General features: G+C 46.3%; 1 protein-coding gene across 8 annotated transcripts in view; it reads right to left on the bottom strand.

Annotated features, from left to right (window-relative positions):
* Positions 1–2,785: 2,785 nt before the first annotated feature.
* Positions 2,786–21,779, bottom strand: part of Mgst2 (microsomal glutathione S-transferase 2) — a 44,878-nt gene continuing 25,884 nt past the window's right edge. For 6 of the 8 annotated variants that reach the window (XM_063281578.1, XM_063281577.1, XM_063281575.1 and 3 more), the window contains exons 3-6: positions 21,657–21,756; positions 8,231–8,301; positions 3,609–3,690; positions 2,790–3,015 (exon numbers count right to left, since the gene is read on the bottom strand). In XM_063281578.1, the coding sequence (XP_063137648.1) occupies positions 2,883–3,015; positions 3,609–3,690; positions 8,231–8,301; positions 21,657–21,756 (386 nt within the window). In that variant the 3' untranslated portion in view covers positions 2,790–2,882. Of the gene's footprint in view, positions 3,016–3,608; positions 3,691–6,950; positions 7,034–8,230; positions 8,302–21,656; positions 21,757–21,779 lie in introns of those variants that run through there. The other 2 variants (NM_001106430.1, XM_039102008.2) reach the window with 2 other exon arrangements.

The raw sequence follows: 21,779 nt of genomic DNA, 5'->3' as shown, positions 1-21,779 counted from the left end.
CTGGTGGATCCTATGAGTCAAGGCAGTATTGAGGTTGGGGACAAGGGGAGTGGTAAGATTTTTGCATTTCAGGCTCAGTGTGAAAGTCTCTGGAGACTAGGACTTTTGAAGTCATTTGACAGAGGGACAATAACAAGCTGTGGTCACCATCCAACCCCTTGCTGTAGCAGCAGCCACCCTAGGCATGACTCAGGATCTTCCTTTCCCGTGTGTGGTTCATATCAAAGTCCGTCCTGATAAGCTTTTTGTTGTCTTTCTGGACGTGGTGGGACACACCTTTAATCCCAGCAGAAGCAAGTGGATCTCTGGTGAGTGTGAGGCTAGCCTATAGTAAAACCTTATCTCAAAAAAAAAAAAAAAGGTTTCCATGTGTGATCTTCCGGGTGCTATGATGTCCTAGAGCAGTAGGGAGGAAGAGACAACGCTTCTAGATTCCTAGGAAATCACTGGGCATATGAGACGCATGGACCGTCTTCGTGAGTTAAGGACCTTCCCAGATTCAAGTGTCTGAGAAAGGGGAGCTGAGGTGATGCTTTGGACATATGTTGATGTCCAAGCATGGAGAGAAGCAGAAGGTGAAGGAACAAGACTACAGAAGACCCACGTCTTAAGTGTTCAGCTGCTTCCTGGTTTACTGTATTCTGTTCACCCTCCTCTTATTCTCCCTGGTCATTGTTGTTCAGTTCAAAGGGCACGGGACACTCTGAATCTATGGCCTGGCTGTCACAGGTGCCTACCTCACTTCTGATAACAAGCAGCTTCCACATACCCAGGAGTCCCCACGTCCCTGCACAGGCCACTAGGGCCAGACAAACACTAATGCATGGTCCCCATCACATCTCTGACACAGAGCAAAAGAAACTTTCCAGCTATGAAAAACCCAATTTGTTTATTTGTTGGTTTGTTTCAACTTCTCTTTAAGAGTTTAAAACCTTAAACATTTCCAAACCATCAGGGATACAGAAAGAGTACCTACAGCCATCACCATCATGGCCACTACTCTACCCCGAGTATTCCTTAGGCATAATTTGGGAGTCATTTCAAAGCAAAACACGGCCCATGACCACATCCCCACTCAGCCGCAGAGAGCATTCACTCTCTACCCTAGCCACGGTGTCATTAAAACACCTACAACATCTAACATACATCCCCTCATAGCTTCTAGTTCTTACTCTGTATCCAAGTTGTTGCAATCTCACAAAGGTCTTCCACCGCTGTCCCTTTTCCCTACTGGATTTATCAAGTATCTCTCCACTCTTTGGTCCTCACCCCTTCTGAGGCTTCGGTAGTAGACAAAAGGAAATCCTTGTTCCCTCTTCTCATGACTTTGTTTCCAAGTAATGAATCTGATTTATTAGTGTAAAAAGTGTCAGATTTACTAATAAAGACATATACAACTCTCAGACCAAGCAGAGACTTACAGCCTGCCAGACACTGGGAAGGTTGGGGCAGAAGGATCATGAAATCAAGAAAACCCTGAGACCCTGTCTCAAAAACAGAGAAAAGGAAATTCACTGTGGAGAAGGCTAGCTCTAACTGGGGTCTTATAGCCCAACTTAATAGTAATTAAAATACTACAGAGGCATCCTGGGTTAGAGTTCATCTTTTGCCTGTTTCCACATGTGTTTAACCATTTGTGAGCATGCGTGTGAGGGGACATGTGTGTGCATGAGCATGTGCATAACTAAATCAAAGGAGAAGTTATTTTAAGATCTTAACATTTTTGAAAGTTTTCTTCTTTTCTTCTTCCAGATAACATTTAGATGTGGTAAATATGCCATAGGGCAAAACCAAATCAACATCAATAAAACCCAACTACATCTAGTGTGGCATTTTCAAGGTGACTGGGCAGACATGGTCTCATGATGCTGGAGTGCTTGGTTTCTTTCCTACAACTTCCTGTTGAGGGGTACTTTGTCCAGAGTCGATCGCCTACCAGTGGTGGAATTCGACTTAAGTCCAAATGTCCCCTTTGCAAACCAGTGTCTTACCAGCGTTCCTTCGGGTGTCCGGTGCTGTCCAGGAGGCCGTTAGCTCCTCTTATTATGAAAGCACTGTTACTTTTTGTTTTCTTTTCTATTATTCATAGTCTAGTAAAACTAAAGAGTATCTAGAAGGTGTCTGCACCCAGCTGACAGAGGGCTCTACCTAGATCCTTTTTTCTAAGGTCTTTGAGGCCAGAAGCCAGAATCACTCCCAATTGTCAGAAGAGAAGATGAGATATCAAATGACTAGTGCCAGGTAGTGACTGCACACAAAGACAGGACAGCCACCTGGCTTCCATTGTGTCCTCAGTTACACCACAAGCCCCACAAGATACAGATCTGCCACTGTCTGCAGGGACCCAAGATCCTCTGTCAGGGGGAATGAATACATCCCCTTAGGGAATCCTTAAAATGATGCAATGTTTCCCCTTTTCCTTTGTTCTTCATGAAATACACCTTCACAGAGTTGTGATTAGTTGATGACTCTCTAGTCTGACTATTTCATGCCTTTAACATCTTCTCCTGGCATTTCTTGCCCTTCTGTAGCCAGTGCTGTGGGTCCATCCGCCTGAGCTGCTTCTACCTGGGGCTCTTCATCAAGACAGAAGCCATGTCAGAGGCTGTAGTGATGGCCCACATGAATGCCAGCACGTGGGCCAGGCTTTGTCCTCACTAAAACAGTCACACCCTCAGCTTGTATCCTAAGAGCCCGGGACTATACACCTAGTGCGGTTGGCTCACTGGGAAACTCACTTCTCGAGCAGGGCCGGGTTCTGCAAAAGGGAGCGTTTCCACAAAGCCACAGCAAGACAAATAAAAGTTTTTATTTCACACATGACATCATATTGTTTTCAGAGTGGTGCCGAGGCCTCTACAAGCATGAAAGGGAAGAAAAACTTAGAAGGGCCGCTTCAGTTTCTTGGCAACATGAAAGTCCAGGTATTCGTCCAGGAATCTGCTTGCTACCCCCAGGACAGCGAGGACAGTCAGCAAGGCCAAAATGCCCAGGCTCAGCCGGAAACCAATGATCCTGCAGGGTGAACGTGAGGGAGAAAGGTGTCAGACTGGGCTGTGATGAGACTTCAGGGTCCTGGGAGAGGCTGCTCGGTCACTGGACTACTCAGAACTTCCACAAAACGTAAAGAGGATGCCCAGGGCCCCACACAGCAGTGGTCTGACTAAGCAGGATTGAAACAGTGCCCCGCACAGCGGTGGTCTGACTAAGCACGATAGAAACAGTGCTGAAGCCTTGCTGGTTGAGCCCAAGTGCCTTCGCCAGAGGCTGGTGCCCCAAATCTTTAATCCCAGCACCCAGGCAGAAGCAGGTGATCTCTATGAGTTCAAGGTCCGCTTAGTCTACAAAGCTAGTTCCAGGACAGGCAGGGCTATACAGAGAAACCTTATCTGGAAAACCAAAACAAACAAACAAAGCTCCTGTGCAAAGAACAAATATACACTTCCATTTTCTCCTCTCATGCCTAATTGTGTGGCTTGGCAAAACTGGCCTCAGACAGCACAGGCCATTTTAGTCACCAATACTCCACATGCTCTTACTGCCTCTCAGTAAGAGCAAATTGACCCTGCGGTACTTGCTCGAATATGCCACAACTGGGCTCTCTTTACCTTTTTTCAGCGGCTTCTGCATAGCCCCAGAAATACTTGTGACGGGCGTATATGTACAGGAGACCCAGACAGGTTGCAAAAACTATGGAAGAAATGAAATCAAGGAAAGTTAGAGAATTTAATGAATGTTTCTCAAAATAAATGTTTCTGAAAAAGTATTTTAACAAAAACAAAATACATGTGCCCAGAATATATAATGAATCCTTATGTTAATAAAAGAAAAACAACATATAATTCACACAATATGATAAATAAGTGTGCCAGTAATCACATTTTAAATAGATGTTTCAAGGCAATTCAAGGTCAGCAAACTGCTAGTTAAAACAACAGTGAGAGCCAGGGAGACGTCTCAGTGGGTAGAGGTTAGCCTGCAACTCAAACCTGGCTACCCGATACTGTCTCCCAAAACCAGGAAAGCAGGAGGGAGAGACGGGGCTCCGCAACACTGTCCTTAGCTCTCCATATGGGCTCTGTAGAACACACTCCAACATACCCATAGCATGCACACACATGGCATGCACACGCGCGCGCACACACACACACACACACACACACACACACACACACACACACGAGCAATGGTAAGAAGTAAAACGTAATTCATTTTAAATGCTTTTAAACTGCAGTCAGATGCCACCTCCAAGTACCCAAAAGAATGCCTAAGATCTTATATTTATTTATATTTTCGAGATAGGGTTTCTCTGCGTAGCCCCGGCTTTCATAGAACTTTGTAGATAAAGCTGGCCTTGAACTCAGAGATCCACCCGCCTCTGCCTCCTGAGTGTGGGACTAAAGGCATGTGCCGCCATGTCCAGCATGGCTAGAGAATTTTAAAGCCCAACAGTATAAAGTGCATGGAATGCACACACATCAGTGCTAGGATGCAAAATCACACGGCCCCTTTAGGGAAAGTTCTGGAAGTTTCTCATAAGAGTAAAATATCATTTAACCAACTATCCTTTTTCTATGAATTTATTCTAGAAATGGGAAGGCATGTGTCCATAAAAAGGCCCATTCGAGAACATTCGTGAGAACTGTGATTGGTCACCATAACTATGAGTTATGTATTGATGGTCACCAAAAGTTTGGAAGTTTGTCATCGGGAGACTTGATAAGCAAATGGGATAGCCCTCTGTGCCCTTGTCACCTGACAGGGAATGAGAAGAGTTCCATTTGCAACCAACACACCGCATCTCAGTAACACTCGGGTGTGAGCTGAGGCACTGCACCTCGGAGCATACAGCATTGTTCCCGTCACATGAAGCTCTAGAGTGGGTAAAACCAAACTGTGGGAAAATCAGGGTTGTGGAAGGAACAGAACTGGATGGGTGCAGGGGAAAGAGGAGACTTCCCGAGTGGCGGCCATGTTACAGATCTTGATAGAGAACTGATTCCTACAAGTGTGCTCCTCTGTGAAACTTCACTGAACACCTAAGATCTATGCATTTTACCACATCTAAGTTTTATCCCCCAAATATGCAAAGCACAACAGAATGTGCTGCCGTTCTCAACAGTCAAAATACTGATGTCTTCTCTAAATGAGGCCCCTTCCTCGGCACCTCACAGATACAAACTGAATGTCTAGAGCAGTGGATCTCAACCTATGGGTTGAGATGTTTTGGGGATGAATGACCGTTTCACAGGAGTCACTTAAGACCACCAGAAAACACAAATATTTGCATTACAACTTATAACAGTAGCAAAATTACACTTACGGAGTAGCAAAGAAAATAATAGTATGGTTGGGAGTCACCACACCAAGAGGAACTGTATTGAAGGGCTGCAGCACTAGGGAGGTTGAGAGCTACTGGTGTAGCACCTCTGTCTGGGACTGTGACATTCTGGATAACTAAATTCTCCATTTTACTTGGTCACCGAGATTGTTTTAATGTCCAGGATGTGCCAGGTGTTTTCTAAAGAGTTGGTTATCAGATTTACCTTTCTGGGTGTTACTCTTCTTGGGATGGGGCTGCAGTTCAGCAGGGTGCTTGGCTCCATTCTTTGGGTTTGATTCTCAGCACCCCAAGAAGATAAAATGAAGGAAACAAACATCTTTTCTGCCCATAGCTGATCCTTTCTATGATAGAGAAGTGTGTGTGTGTGTGTGTGTGTGTGTGTGGTGTGTATGTGAGGTGTGTGTGTGTATGTGTGTGTGTGGTGTGTATGTAAGGTATGTGTGTGTATGTATGTGTGTGTGTGGTGTATATGTGGTATGTGTATGTGTGTGTGTGTGTGTATGTGTGGTATATATGTGATGTGTGTATATGAGGTGTGTGTGTGTGGTGTATATGTGGTATGTGTATGTGTGTGTGTGTGTGTGTATGTGTGGTATATATGTGATGTGTGTATATGAGGTGTGTGTGTGTGGTATATATGTGCTGTGTGTATGTGAGGTGTGTGTGTGTGTGGTGTATATGTGGTGTGTGTATGTGAGGGGTGTGTGTGTGTGTGGTATATATGTTATGTGTGTATATGAGGTGTGTGTGTGTGTGGTGTATATGTGGTGTGTGTATATGAGGTGTGTGTGTGTGTGGTGTATATGTGGTGTGTGTATGTGAGGGGTGTATGTGTGTGCCTGTGTGTGTGTGGTGTATATGTGGTGTGTGTATGTGAAGTGTGTGTGTGTGTGTGTGGTGTATATGTGGTGTGTGTATGTGAGGTGTGTGTGTGTGTGTGTGTGTGTGTGTGTGTGTGTGTGTGTTGCATGAAGTATATGTCCACATGGGCATTTGTGCCTGTGGATGTATTTGCATGTGTGCACTATGGAAGCCAAAGATTGATAGCAGATATCTTCCTCATATCAGACATGAGGTATCTTCTTCAGTCACTATCCCCAACCTCCCAATTTTTTAGCCAGGGGTCTCCTGTTGAGCTTGTAGTTCACTGGCTAGAACCTGCCTCCAGCGTCTTTTCTCGTCACTGGGTTATAGATGCATGTGCCTCTCTGCACCAGGCTCTCTGTGTGGATGCTGGGATCAGAACTGAGGTTTCTAAGAAGTGAGCCATTACCCCAGCACCTTTATTCTATCAGTAAAGAAGACAAGGGTTGGAGAGAAGAAAATCAAAGGCTTGAAACAGTTGTGAAAAAGCCCTGGGGGTGCTGTGGGGCAAAGGGAACAGAAGGAGTTCTGTCCTCTAAGAAATGACTCTGGGGGATACTGTTGAAGAGAGAAGGCACCAAAGGATCAGAACACGGGAACCCAGAGTAGAGGCCATGCTCCCTGGCATATAAGGATGTTAAAGATTCTAGGCATGCTCTCTGTTGAGATCTACTATGTCAACCTACTGAATTATTCCCCCAATGCCAGTGAATAGCCAGAAGCACCTTAGTAGGCAACTTACTTCAGGAGAGAAAAGAATGACAAGTTACCCAAGAACCTTTTCTTCTAGGCAGTCAGCCTCATTCAAGTCCATCATGGGAAACTCTGAAGAGTCAAGAGACAGAGACAGAATCCCATTATCTAACGGCATGTCCCTTATTCATTGTTAATATGCCCTTAGATGAAGAGGAACAGCCACTTCCACTCCTGCCATTAAGGAACAAAAGGATGAGTTGAGTAAAGCTAAAAACTTATTCTCTAAAGGTCACCGTATCTGAAATTCCTTGGTTGGCGGGAAAAATCACAAGAGATTGATGAAGGTTCCTTGGAAGCAGCTGGATTTCAGTTTATTTAAATCTTACCAATCAAATGCAAAACCAAAAGAGGCCAGTGCAGGAACCAAAGGGGATTCTACTCCTCCAGCTAGTGCATCCATGCAGGTCCAACCCCTGAACACATGGCTACAAAAAGCCCTCAGATGCTTGCAAGCCGGTGACATCCAAGACACAGGTTCTTCTGAGCCTTCCAAACATAGGCTGTTGGACAAATATCAACAGCCCTGCTATGTCCTTGATTTCTCCTCGTTGGTGAATACCAGGCCTGACAACTCACTAACACCTGTGTGCCTCTGTTTCCCCGTATGTAAAATAGGACTCAATGATTGACTGTATCATATGAAAGTTTTAAACCCTACAAATCTATGAACTTCAAAAACTGACCTGGCATACAGTAAGTGCTCCGTGAACCTTGTTGTTGTAAAGGTGAATTTGTTTTCTGTGTTCTGCTTATCCAGTTCAATTAGATTATTAGGTTCAAAGACAAGGTTTGAGTCAGTTTTTTTTTTCCCCCTGAGTGTCTAGCAGGCTGTTTGTCTCAAGTTGGGTGTGGTCCACAGGCGGACAACCTTGAATGAGCCCCATCTCATCCAAGGTGCTAATGTTGGACAGTGTGAATTCGCTCAAACCCAGACTCCTGGCCCTGTACATGCCAAGCAAGTATTCTTCCACCAAGCTACATTACCAGGGATCGCTATCTGAGAGACGGTGAGGCTCTGCCTCTGTCTGGCTCTCAGGCATTTACCCCTATATCCAACAGCCAGTGTTTGGGTTTATTTTTTAATTCCTGATCTAAATCACATGGAGGCCATCTTAGTGCACCTAGAATTTGGATGTATAAAGGCATTGCTTCCTATAGTTAAAGTCATGTCCAGCAACAGTAGCCATATGGTCATCTATCTGCCCCTTAATTGTGTTTAAACACCACGGTCCTCTTTGGAATGAGTTGACATGTTCTTATAATTACCTTGATTGAAATACCATCCAGCCATCCACAGCGATATGATGAATACGGAATAAAACTCCAAAGAGTTTTGCCTGTAGGGGAAAAAGAAAGAAGAAACTTAATTCCCGAAGAAACACTAATGTATCGATTCTCCACCTGCAGGTGAGCATTCCACCAACTCAAACAAATACCAGAACTTACACGAGGAATTTAAAGGATCCTTCCACTTAACAGGAGTCTTTCGAAGTGAGAGTCAGATATTGCTCAAACCACACAGCCGGGCCAAGAAGCATTCTCTACACATAAACCTTCACCAGTGAAGTGTGCCATGGCTCTTTTCTTTTTTTCTTTTTTCTTTTTTCTTTTTTTTTTTTTTTTTTGGTTCTTTTTTTCGGAGCTGGGGACCGAACCCAGGGCCTTGCGCTTCCTAGGTAAGGGCTCTACCACTGAGCTAAATCCCCAGCCCCGCCACGGCTCTTTTCTAAGAGCCAGGTCTCCAGGGACTCAATAGATTTCCACGCCTTAACCAAGTAGCCCAAGAGGCTACTCATTCACATTATGCATTTCTCTTGTTAAAAATTCTCTCACACCCATAGCTTTCCACTCAAGTCTTTAAATAATTCCCCTAAAAGCACCTGAAGTAAAGAAATGAATACATTTAATTCCCATTGTATGCAGTGGGAAGGTAACCAGTTGACTGACATCTTTTTAAGAGCACTGACAGGCTGGAGAGATGATCCAGCCGTTAAGAGCACTGACGGCTCTCCCACAGGTCCTGAGTTCAAGTTCCAGCAACCACATGGTAGCTCACAACCATCTGTAAGGGGATCTGATGCCCTCTTCTGGTGTGTCTGAAGAGAGTGACAGTGTACTCACATACATGAAATAAATAAATCTTTTTTAAAAAAAAATACACTGACAGCTCTTGCAGAGGACCTGAGTTCATTCCTAAGCACCCATGTGTCTGTAACCCCAGTTCCAGGATCCTCTCTTCTGCTCTCTGTGTCCACCAGGCACACAAGGGCTGCACAGATACACATGCAGCCAAAATAATCACAGGCATGAAGTAAAAATTAAAATTAGTAGAGAGTAGCATTCCGTAGCCTCTATTTGTGGGAAAGTCAGGTGGAGATTTGGACACTATTTTAAGCATGAGGAAATAGTTCTCTGGGAGCTGCAGTTAACCCATCTGTGCCTGGCAGAGAAGGGGAGGGTGAGGTGCAGTATCGGGCTAGCTCTAGCCCATTAGCAGATAGCTCAGCCAAGGAGGACAGTGTTCTCAGTGCTCATCTGAGTGGAGCTTAACAGAATAAGTTGTCATTTCTGAGCCTGGTGACACATATCTGTCACCTCAGCTATTTGGAAGGGGTTAAGGCAGGCAATTTTTACATTTACTCCCTACCTGGGCTACCGAGTGAGTTCAGGGACAGCCTGAGCTACTTAATGAGACCTTGTATCAAAACAAAAACTTCAGAAATGGGGCTGGGGTGGAGTGGAGCCGGAAGAGACCATTCACCACTTGTAGATGACATGAGTTCAGTTCCCATGCCTAATGTCTCACAAGCACCTGTAACTCCAGATCCAGGACAGTCGGTGCCCTCTCCTGGCCTCTGCAGAGATCCATACACATGCGCACATGCACACAAAGACACACACATACATAAAAATAAAAAAATAATAATAATAAATGTTTTTAAGAGCTGGGATGTTTCTTTGTGTTGAGGTGTTTTCCTAGCATGTTCAAGGCTCTAAATTTAAACCTTGCCCTCAATAGAAGTGAGGAAGATGAACAATGGGCAAATCCCACATTCACACAAAAGCCATGGCTGCTGTGGAATCCTGAAGCACACATGGAAAGCCCTAACCTCACCAACAAAACCAGTGAGGACATTTTGCTCTCCAGGGGCCTGGAAAATGGAGAATGGAAGTGCTAATGTCGAAATGCATCCTTCTCTTTCTTCTTGTCATCTCTTTAAGGCCCAGAAGGGCACCAGTGGCCAGGAAGCTCTCCTCGGAATCTAAGGGGAGGCTCAGCTCTCTAGCACTCAGAGAAGTGACAAAGTTGGTTTTCTCTGCGGCCCTGGCATGACCCCGGCATGTTTTTGCCTGTGATGAGTTTATGAGTTTGTATGTAGCTATGGTAGGTTAAGCGCAAAGCTTCATGGGAAGCTTAACGACAGTTAGCTACAGCTAAGAGCCTGCCTCCCAGCATTTCTCTCTCCATAGAATCGTTCCTAGAGAACAAAAGAGAAGGACAGCATGGGAGGGTTGTAGCCCTTTCCACAGTCAGGGCAATTTCCTGGCCCTTTTTGGAAACATCGCCCAAGTGGCCCATCCTTTATTAGGTTTCGAGATACACCCTAAATTACTCCAGACCTAAGGACTGAGTTTTCCCATATCTCCTTATTCAAAGTCAGCCGTGACGTTTTAAACACCTCAGAAGCATCATTCACAACAGTCTATTTTCAGACTTCCTTTGCAGTGAATTAATGACCCTGGTGCTGCATTTTGAGGAACAAAGAGATGCTACACTGAGCTGAGTCTCCTAGCCGCACCCAGTCTCACTGTGGGGAAGGGTCTGGGGGCCTGTGGTCTCTTTGGGGCTCTGTCCACAGAGCTGACACACTGATGAGTTTTTGTTCCCCTACATGAAAGAGGAAGGAAGTCTCTTGGAAGAGAAGAGGAATGAGAAGGGAGGGCTAGTGCGGGTCTTTCCGTGAAGCTCAAGCTGGAGAATAATGGTCTGGTGTGGACGGCTTAGAGAGCCTTCGTGAAAGGCTTAGAGAGCCTCCAGACCAGAACCAGTACCAGGCCTCAGGTGGCAAGGCTCGATGGACAGAGAGCCCTGAAATCTCACCTCCTTCCACTGGAGCCCCCAAAGCAGCCCTGGGATTTGGTCCAGCGTCTTAGTTAGGTCCACATTTATAGTGTTGTAATGAAACATGGCCAAAAACCAAGTTGGAGGTGGGAGGTTTATTCAGCTTACACTTCCACAGCACTGCTCATCACTGAAGGAAGCCAGGACAGCAGCTCAAACAGGGCAGGAACCTGGAGGCAGGAGCTGATGCAGAGGCCGTGGAGGGGTGCTGCTTACTCGCTTGCTCAGCCAGCTTTCTTATAGAACTCTGGACTACAGCCCAGGGATAGCGCCCCTCACAATGGGCCGGACACTTCCCCATCAGTCCTCAACTAAGAACATGCCTTACAGCTGGATCTTGTAGAGACACTTTCTCAACTAAGCTTCCTTCTCTTCAGATAACGCCAACTTGTGTTGAGCTGACACAAAACTAGCCAGGATACCCAGGTATGGACAACACTCCTGACCCCAAGACAATACCAGGTACACCGAGCCAGCCAGCTGCTGTCACTGGGAACACCCCAACTCCCAGAAGTAATCAAGAAAATACAAACGTTGCGCTAACACACAGCATCAGCCAAGGGTAGTTAGAGCCCATAGAGATCAGGCCAAGCATTGATTATAGCTCCATGTAGGCTCCTGGAAAGGCAAAGACTAGAGAATGAAGGTTACTTTGTATTTCTCCATCTTTATCCCCCAAAGAAATGGGTCCCTTCTCCTATTACAAGTAGGAGGCACTCCTGCACTCACCCGACCTCAGACCTATGCAGACATGCTCAAACTTTGCTTCCTCTAAGATGCATTGTATGGTTCACAGTCCGCCGCAGCAGAGAAGGCTTGGTGACCCGTGTGGAGCAAGTGGCCACACCCCCTCCACTGTCAATAAGGAGAAAAAGGTGGGTGTGGTGTTTAGCTGGCTTCTTCCTTTGATACCTTTAATTTAGTCTGAGGCCGCAGCCCGTGGGATGGGTCTTTCCTCCTCAGTTAAGCCTATCAAGAAACAGCTTCAGACAGCAAACCACTGAACTGAGAACGGGACCCCCATTGAAGGAATCAGAGAAAGGACTGGAAGAGCTTGAAGGAGCTCGAGACCCCTTATGAACAACAATGCCAAGCAACCAGAGCTTCCAGGGACTAAGCCACTACCTAAAGACTATACATGGACTGACCCTGGGCTCCAACCTCATAGGTAGCAATGAATAGCCTAGTAAGAGCACCAGTGGAAGGGGAAGCCCTTGGTCCTGCTAAGACTGAACCCCCAGTGAACATGATTGTTGGGGGGAGGGCGGCAATGGGGGGAGGATGGGGAGGGGAACACCCATAAGGAAGGGGAGGGGGAGGGACTAGGGGGAATAACACTGGAAATGTAACTAAGAAATACTCAAGTTAATAAAAAAGAAAGAAACAGCTTCAGAGACCAGCTCAGAGCTGTGTCTCCTAAGTGATTTCAAACCCAGTCGGTCTACAGTGATTCACCATTGTCTGCACCTTCGTCTGTCTCACTCTCATCTTTCAGACATCAACAGTGATTCTCTGGCTGCCAGATGGGGATCTCTACTTTTTGTTGCTGTCTATCTGGTAGTACTGCTTCCCCTTGAAAGCTCAGCCTCTTTCTGACCACCTAAACAACTACGCTCTACACTCTCCCTGCAAGGTTTGGTAGGAAGATTCCTGTGCCAATAGCCCTTCGGTTAGTGATGATCGCCTGTCAAATATTCCCTCCCCTGTAAATGCACCCGGTGGGGATGGGGGTGCGGGGGACAGGCTGTGTCTAGTCATTTTCTGATCAGAGCCCCCATGGTGTAATAGCCCTGACTTCTTTGCACATTGACACCCCATATAGAAATGGGAGAGGGGGGTAGGAAGGAGCAGTCACTGTTATAAGCTGATGTCACCAAGGGCCTCAAATTCCACACCAGGAAGAGTAACTGGAAAGCTCTTCACTAGAGGGCCAGCAGGGGGAGCAAGTGTCCTGCTTGGCCTGGACTTAAGATATTCTCTAGAAGGCGGAACTTCAAGTTTTAAGACCAGTACAGCCTGATACATTGCCGATTTGTCTGGTGCTAACATGTTTTAGGAGACACGAGGCTTAAGGGAGAAAATGGTAAGAGTCTGAGAAAACGCTGGGTACCGTGGCCATCACGTGCACTCAGTGTTCCTCCATACTGTGTGGAGCAGTGGCTGCAGCCTGTGCCTTGGCCCCGGGGTGATCCCAGTGAGCAAGCAGCCTTTGGCTCCATGTCTGGTATTCGTGCAAAGGGAAGTAGCCCTGGATCCATCTATAGGCACCACCAGCTGTCCAGCACCGCCCATGCGCACAGACTGAGAGCAAACCCATCCCACAAGTACAAAGGTAGCACTTTTATCAAACTAGAGCAGGGGCATGGGGGGGGGGATTAAACCATATTATAAAACGCAGGTCCAAGACTTGTCAATCACACTGAACCGTTGTAAAATGTAACGCTCTCACCTGGACCCCATAAATAAGGAGCCCTGACACTGCTAGGATCGTAGCTCCACCCAGCAGTCATCCAACTATCCTATGTACATCTAAGGACCCACAAGCAAAGAACTCCAGCCATTTCCTGGACTTCAGCTAGGCACGATCCCTATTGCTTCCGACAATCTGTGACCATTCCAACTGCTGTAGTTGGTCCTATTTGTCACCTCTACGGCCCTACACCTCTGGGGCTCAGTCCGGTGACCCTGTGTGGCACAACTTCCATTGTGTTAAACCTCTGAGAATTTGGGACAATCAACTAGAAAACAATACTATGTGTGTTGTAGAACACACAGAACAAAAAAGATGGGATTCTAAGAGTGAACAGAAGCTGCAACGTTGCCCTCCCCTCTCTGTGGGATACTTAGACGCAGAAGCAGCTCATGCAAGTCATAGGGGATAGACAAGAGTACATTCTGATAACAAATAGTACAGTGAAAACAGATAACACATAAAGATTAACAGGAAGGTTAGGGTTAAAACAATAAAGTCGGGAGCGCCAAGGAAGATAAATTAGAGAACCAGCAACAAGAGACAACCAAGTAGATAAGGAGAAAGGAAGGCCAGACCTCAGAGCTCTGAGCCGGTGTCAGCAGGCCAGCTGGCTTCCCTGAGGCCCCAACCCCCTCCATTATTTGGAGAATATATGCAAGGCATGGTTCCCCTGTCGAATGATAAATAGTCTACTATTAGACTATTTATCTACTATTAGGCAAGAATGGCTTCTAGCCAGCATTGTCCACCTGGTCTAGAAAGGAGACCACCGCAAATCACCCCATACACGAGACTACGGCCCCATCTCTAAGGTAGAAGAAAGACTGCAGATTCCTCTTGGCAGCTGTAATACACGCTGATTGTGTAAATACGAGAACAATGCAAGCAGTTTAGTTAACAGCCACCAAGACACCTGCAAGGCCAATGGCTAGCAGGCTAAGAGCCATCAGACAGTCAAGGTCAGCAGCTAATAAGGAGTGAGCCAGAGACAGACAAAGGGAGGGGGGCTTCCACCACCCTTGTCTGGGTGGGCAGTGAACAAACAGCATTAGCATCTCCCACCTTCATGGGGAGGGCATGCATAGAGTATGGGGGTTTCTATTGGCTCTGCCCAGAAAACCAAGGCAACAGGAATTACACTGGTCATTGCCTCGTTTCTACCATAAGTCCTACAAAAACTCCTACACAAAACAATGTGTTAGGATATTTTTTCCCCTCTCTGGGAACCCCTCCCACTCTCAGGAATTTTTCTCATTTTTTTTTTCCTTACTGACCCTCAATAAAGTCCTTTGCTTACCCCCATCTGGAACTCAAGAACCACTGACTTTTGGTGGCCATAGATTTTCCAACACCCACTGTGGTGGTTTAACAAGAATACACACACACACACCCTCCATCCCCATACCCGTAGGCTCATTTGTTTGAATGCTTGGTCCCTAGTTTGGCTGGGTGTTTAGTATGAATTAGGGGATGTAGCCTATTGAAGGAGGTATGTCACTGGGGGTGGGCTTTGAGGTTTTAAAAGCCTGAGTCGGGCCAGTTAGCTTTCTCTGTGGAGCAAGATGTAAGCTCTCAGCTACTACTCTTGCACCATACCTGCCTGCTGCTGCTAAGATCCCAACCATGATTGTCATGATTGTCATAAACTTTAACCTTATGAGACTTCGAGACCCAATAAATCCTTTCTTCTATACACTGCCTTGATCTTAGTGTCTTATCACAGCAATAGAACGGTAACTTAGACACCCTAAGTCCCTGGTTCATGCACACTTGACCAAGAAAAGTCCTATCGTTCTCAAAAACTCATCACGTAGGGCGACCCTCTTGTGGGCGGGAAGCTGCTCACGTGAGACTTCTCTCAGCATCCCTTCTAGTTCATAGACCTCTGAACACACAACATGAACTTCTGATTGTAACAGCCTCATTCTGAAAGCTGGGGAGGGGGACATCCTCAAAGCTGGCCAGCCTTAGAACCTTCCTAACCATGTGTTCACTGTAGATAGGGAAGCTTCTGAAAATAAGGACAGGCCAGACACTTCAGTGAGGCTTTTGAAGATCTTCTCTCCCTCCTGCGTTTCTGCTGATTCACTCTGATTCAGCAGCTGCAAATTCACAGGTGTCAGGGCCTGGTCTGTGAACTTTGGGGAGCAAGAAACCCTGTGAATTATGACTCTTATCAGAAGGGTCAGAATGACAGCTTATCATGCCCGGAGAAGGCCTCTGGGTGAGAAAAGGGTTACAAGAGTTCATGTCTAAATTGCTCCTTGTAGGACAGGCTATATGGTGACCCAGGACTGGAGTCCCAGCACTTGGAAGCAGGAATTCCAGGCCAATCTGAGCTACGTAGTGAGTGAAGGGACTCTGGCCAGCTCATGTGTGGTGAGCATGGCTCTGGCAGGCCTTGCCCTTCTCCCCCATTCCCTCTGCCTTGCTAAAACCATTAGATTGCATTCCTAAAGCTTGCCATCAAGGTCTATTCCCTTGCTTGGACACTTCCTCCTCCTGAGGATGACTACCAAGGTCCAGCTTTCAAAAGCACCCTTTGGTGCACCTAATTAACAAGCCCAGTTAAAGTTAAACACCTCATCCTACACGGGGCTTCCCCTTTAGCTTTATAAACTCCCATTTCCCCATGTGCCATGTCTCTGTCTCCTCTCTATCCAGAAACAGTCCTTTGTCTCACTCTAGGACAAGTACCCCCTCACCCCCCCCCGCCCCGTTCGCTTCTCCTTCCCTCTCTATCTCCTGTCCTTGTCCCTTATTCCCTGCCCTCTGTCCTCCCGGGGCAAATAAATCCCCTTTGTGCTGAGCACATGGTCTTGTGTGTCCTGAACAAATACCAATCCTAACAATGAATACCTCAAAAATAAGAATTAATTATTAATTAATTGTTCCCCATTGGGTGAGCCGCCTGTAGGAATACAGCGGGAGGTGTATCCTGGTGGCAGCAGGGTCCAGTTCTACCATGCAGCAATTGAACCGCCAATAGAAGCAGGATGAACACAGACAGACCTGCGACCTATAGCTGGGCTCCAGACTCCCCCGCCTATCCCCGACCTGAATTATTCATGACCTTGGGCATCCTCTTTATCCAACTCAATGGATAAAGGGCATCTGACTGGGATCCTGCCACATGACCACAGCACCCCATGGAGAGGACAGCATCAGAAGCCCCTCCACATCCAGATGAAGCAGCCTTAACATCTCAGACCAAGCCAATAGAAAGCATCTGCTTCTAAACCCCAACCCACTCCAAAACTTATATAAGGCCCTGTGCACACGGAATAAAGGCACACAGAGTTATTTCATCAGAGGTTGTCTGAGAACATCTGCCATATAGGAACTGGGACACTTTTGGGGAAGAGAGTTCTCTCCCGAAGCCTTCACCACTGGAGCTGCTCAAGCCTACTGTGGTCACTTCCTGCTTGGTGGCCGGGACCTTGGCTCCTAGCCACCTCCTGCTCTTGCTGGCATATGCACAGCAAAGCGTCTTACTACTCAAGAGCAGCAGCGGCCTTGGAAGATGGATTCCCCCTCCGAAAGTGCACCTTTTTGGCTGCTCTGGCCAGGCCAGAGTTCCACAGATCTCCACAGATAGTGCCTAATACACAGACCAGCAGTAAGCGTCCTTAGAAATGCTCAGTTCAGAGAGATTGCTCATTGGGTAAGAGTATACAGGCACAAGGGCCCGAGTTCAGATTGCAGCACCCGTGAAGAAAGCCAGCTGTGGCTGTGTATACCTTAATCCTCAGCACTGTGAAGGCCAGAGACATGGCCTATGTCGGCTTGCTGACTGACAGCTCAGATCTGGGCTTGGTGACATGCTCTGTCTTAAAGGAATAGAGACTGATAAGAACTGGACACCTGATGTCTTCCTCTACTCTCTCTCTCTCTCTCTCTCTCTCTCTCTCTCTCTCTCTCTCTCTCACACACACACACACACACACACACACACCACACACATAGAGAACAGGATTCCAATGTCTTCCTCTGCCCCTGTGTGTACATGTATGCACATATCCTACACCATACAACACACGTTTATAAAATTCCAGGCTTCAAGTTTTAAATGAGTGTGAAGAGTTAACGATCGCCATTCAGCTTACCAGATGACTGCCCCAGCCTGCTGCAAGAGGAGGGCGGTGCCTCCGCAGGGCTTAGAGCACCATGAAGTGATGCTGCTGAGATAATTCTACTCAGATAGGCTGAGCAGTGGCTTTGGCCCTGCTGAGGGCTGTACAGTAAAGAAGAATTGGGGGGGGGGGGAAAGCAGCGTGTTTATGAAAGTTGAGGATAGCTGAAGAAGTTGTCCACGCTTCAGCCAGGACAGGGAGAAAGCAATGTGCACTCCTTCCTCAGAACTAAGGAAGCCAGTGTAGGAGAGACAGAGAAAAGCCTGCAGTGACCTCTGGCCCAGGTAGTTTTTCCAGGCACCTCACTAGACGCCATACTCCCGACAAATGGAATCTGAATTGGCTAGATTTGTCCCAAATGTCAGAATGTAAGGCAAGAACTTGACTAGTGCAAAAGAACATTCAAGAAGAAATACAGGGAGTGGGGTAGGACTACCCTCTTTCCCCTCCAAAGGAAGCAGGGGAGCTGCCCCTGAACCAGTCAAGTTCTCTTGGCTCCAAATCCACCTTGGTATTATGAGGGTATTCTCTTATTTTATTATTTTAGCCTCTGTCTCTTCCATTGTGGCTAAGCAAACAGAGTTCTGACAAACGAGTTGAGTTTGGGTAGTTATTTCATAAATAACAACTTCAGAGAAATATTTACAACTGTGTCCAGAGTTATTTCTAGGACTAAAGGAGTCCAGCTAGAGAAAGGGAGGGAGGAAACAGAGAATCAAATGTGTGCAAATAGTGAGAAGGAGCATAGAACCAAGCCGTGGTCTCAGATCTGACCTGCTAGACGACTCATCCTTCCCAACCAGGAGTTCTCGGTTCAGTTGGGCCAAAGCAACCCTCACACATGACACTTCCCAGTCTTCTATACACCCGTTGTGGGTTGGTTGGTTCAGGGGATTGTTCAGCCCTTTTGTTCCTTCTGTTGGGGGGTGGGGTTATAGTGCTGAACCCAAGGCAATCGGTACACAGGCAATCACTCTACCACCCAGCTCTGTCCCCAGGTCTGGGTTACAGGGTCTCACTACCAGCCAACCTAGTTCAGCTTGCAGTCCACCCCAACCCATGTGGCCGCATCCCCTTCTGGGCTCCTCCAAAGGGTTTCCAGAACACAAAACTCGGAGGAGCAAAGGTGACTGCTGTTGGCCTTTGGTCTTCCTCGGCTGTAAATGCCACAAGGACTCTTGGTTTACTCACTGATACAGGCCAAGCCATCGTACTTGGAGATAGTCATGCATAGGTAAGGCAGTCAATGTGTGCTTTTTACTTAATGTGCAAAAACGAAAGACAAAGCTCAAAATCAAAAGTAACTTGAACTCGAAGGCCATAAGGGCTTGGGAAATTGAAACTCGTGTGCTTTGATATCTTTACAATTTGCTGAATGCTATTTAAACAGGAATGACGATTGAGAATTCTTTCGAGTGATTAATGAAATTCTTGAATGGAAAAGAACAAATCAGACCCGTGAGACCCAAAGACATAACGGTTTGACATCACTGAAAACAGCCATGCAAGAGCAGGGGGTGACAATAAGCTCGGAGAGTCAGAACAATGAATAGCAAAAATCCTTCAGCTGGTAAACAGTTGGCAGTGAGGAAATTCTCCAAAAAGAACAAAAGCCCCCAAATGCGGGAACTGAAAATAAAGACCAGCTCAGGAGCAACTACCAGAAAAGAATGAAAATATGAAGAAGAAATTGAAGAATATATTTTTTAGTTTCCCAGGACAGAAGGACACGAGTTTTAGGAGGCCTGCTCTGGAGTTCAGCATGACGTAATGCAGAAGAGATGGATGGGGCCTGGAGCACCCCAGAACCTCTCGAGGTTCCCGTACCACATGGCAAGGACTAGAAGACAAATGTCAACAGCATCCAAAGACACTATAGAGTGATGGCACAATTGCCTCATGATTCTGAACAGATAAGATTTTTTCATGTGGAAATAAGAATACCTCGCCAGGCCATCAGAGATGTCAGGCTGTGAGGGGCTATGCTCTACTTAAAAAGGATAAGTCCCCAAATTCTATGAACCTGAGCACCAATCAGGAAGCATCCAGACAGGTTTCCTAGCGAGGATCTGGAAAGTTCCCCTATAGGCCCCTATGTGATAGAGTTGGTGTGTTATTTTCAGGGAGTGGAGGTAAGAGCGGGGCTTAGGTCTTTGGGTAGACCTTTGAAGGGGATGCTGAGGCCTGGACTCTCTTTTGTATGTACCCCTAAGGTGCACAGGGTCTGTCCCACCACATGCTTCCATGATGATGTATGTCCTCCCAATACGGCCAACAGAGTTGGGTATCTAAAGCCCTGAACCAAAATAAATCCTTCTACTCTGCAAGTTGCTTATCTCATGGAGCTGTTGCTATAACAGACAACTAATAAATGTGCTCCACCAAAATAAGAGACAAAAGTAATGCAAAAAAAATTGGAATCCAGGTACCAGGTGACCCAAACCTGAGAGTATAAGAAATTCTAGGGTAGCGACAGGAAGACCCAGAATAACAGCCATGCAGCAGCTCTAAAGAGCATCCTCCATTCTGGAGCAAAACGGGGAGGATTCGAGCGGACCTGGCTCAAAGCAGGAACAGGATGATAGCAGGCTGCTAGTGCATCTCAGTGTGCTCAGAGGAGAGAATCCATTCCGTAGAAGACTCAGGAATGAAACTAAGACAATGAAACTAACAAACAAATTAACCATAAGAAGGAAATATAATCTCAGAATTCTATGCTGCTGCACTTCGAATGTTGTTTACTTAACCACAATGTTACACTGGCTCGGGGTTTAATGCAACATAGTGACCCAATTACAAGACTACAAAGAGAAGAGTATGACGTCCTTTCATAGAAGGTCCTCAACTGGCAAGGCTTAAAACCGTCTACAAATAAAGCAGCAGCGAGATCACAGTTGTTTAAAAATACAAAAGTTACCAAATGGATGCCAGTGGCTATGGGGGGGGGGGGCAGGAAGGTGTGTAAGGGGCAAGGACAAAAGACAGTGACTTCCACTTTGTTTCCAGGCTGTGCACATAAAATAAATGTTTACTTTTAGGTGTCAAATACCCTGGCATCAAACCAATACTTGTTTCTTGACAAACCAAAAGGATTTAAAGACAGCTAGGACTGGAATGACTTCTCCTTGTATGGTTTGATGTTAGTTAAAATTGTACTGTGTCCTGTCAGTGGCATTCCTGGTACACTTTGAAACTGAGGGAAAGAAAGGGCTATAAAACCCTCTGGAAGTGAGAGGCTGATCAAGAGACCATGTTGTCAACCCAAGGGTCTTGCCTTACCAAAACCAAATTCAAGGTGTAATTTTTATTTTAATAGCCAAAATGAGACAAGAACCATAACAAGGAAAAATATAGGTGAACCTTACTCCTGGGCATAAAAGAAAAACCCTAAAAACTAGCAAAAGAATCCATTGTCAAATAGGTACTGGTGATGGTGACAGTTTCCAAAGCACTGGGCTTTGGGGATGAAGTATAAAGGTCACCCTAATGTCTGCAGGCAAGTGCATGGTGTCCATGACAGAAAGGTTCTGTGTGTGTCCGAAAAGGCAGGGAACACAGGATGAGCAGAGACTCTGAGAACCCATGTAACTCGGAACATCTCATCCTTACAAGCTTCGGGTTTTAGAAAATGGTTCTTGGAGAAATTAACAGCCAAAGAAGAGAAAATATGAAATCGTTAGTTCCACCTGAGTCTCCTGAGCCATCATGGAGGCCAGGGAGGACTCTGTGATCAGCCACCATGCTCAAGAGACACTCTTCTTCCTAAGTTGGAGCATTTTGGGTAAATGACCCTATTAGCTCTGGACTAAAGTTGGGCAAACATCACCCATTGGATGTTTCATGATAGTGGAGCCTGAGAATGAGGTAGAGTGACTTGGGCTGGTAGTTGAAAATAAATTTAGGGGCTTCCCCTCATCAGACTGTGTCTGTGGCAGGCCTGCCTGTGTGAAAAGTGTTACTTACTGTGCGCGAAATATTCTCTCAAACTCCAGAGAGCCCGTGACTGCTGGAGGTGCGATCTTGTATTTTAATCTTACTCGTCCGACTTGCAAAGCAAAATAACCTGCAAGGGAATGGAATGTCGTG

Source organism: Rattus norvegicus, chromosome 2 (assembly GCF_036323735.1).
Source record: "Rattus norvegicus strain BN/NHsdMcwi chromosome 2, GRCr8, whole genome shotgun sequence".
NCBI classification, from domain to species: Eukaryota; Metazoa; Chordata; class Mammalia; order Rodentia; family Muridae; genus Rattus; species Rattus norvegicus.
The sequence above is the reverse complement of the archived record's forward strand: the minus strand, read 5'-3'. Positions and strand labels throughout refer to the sequence as shown.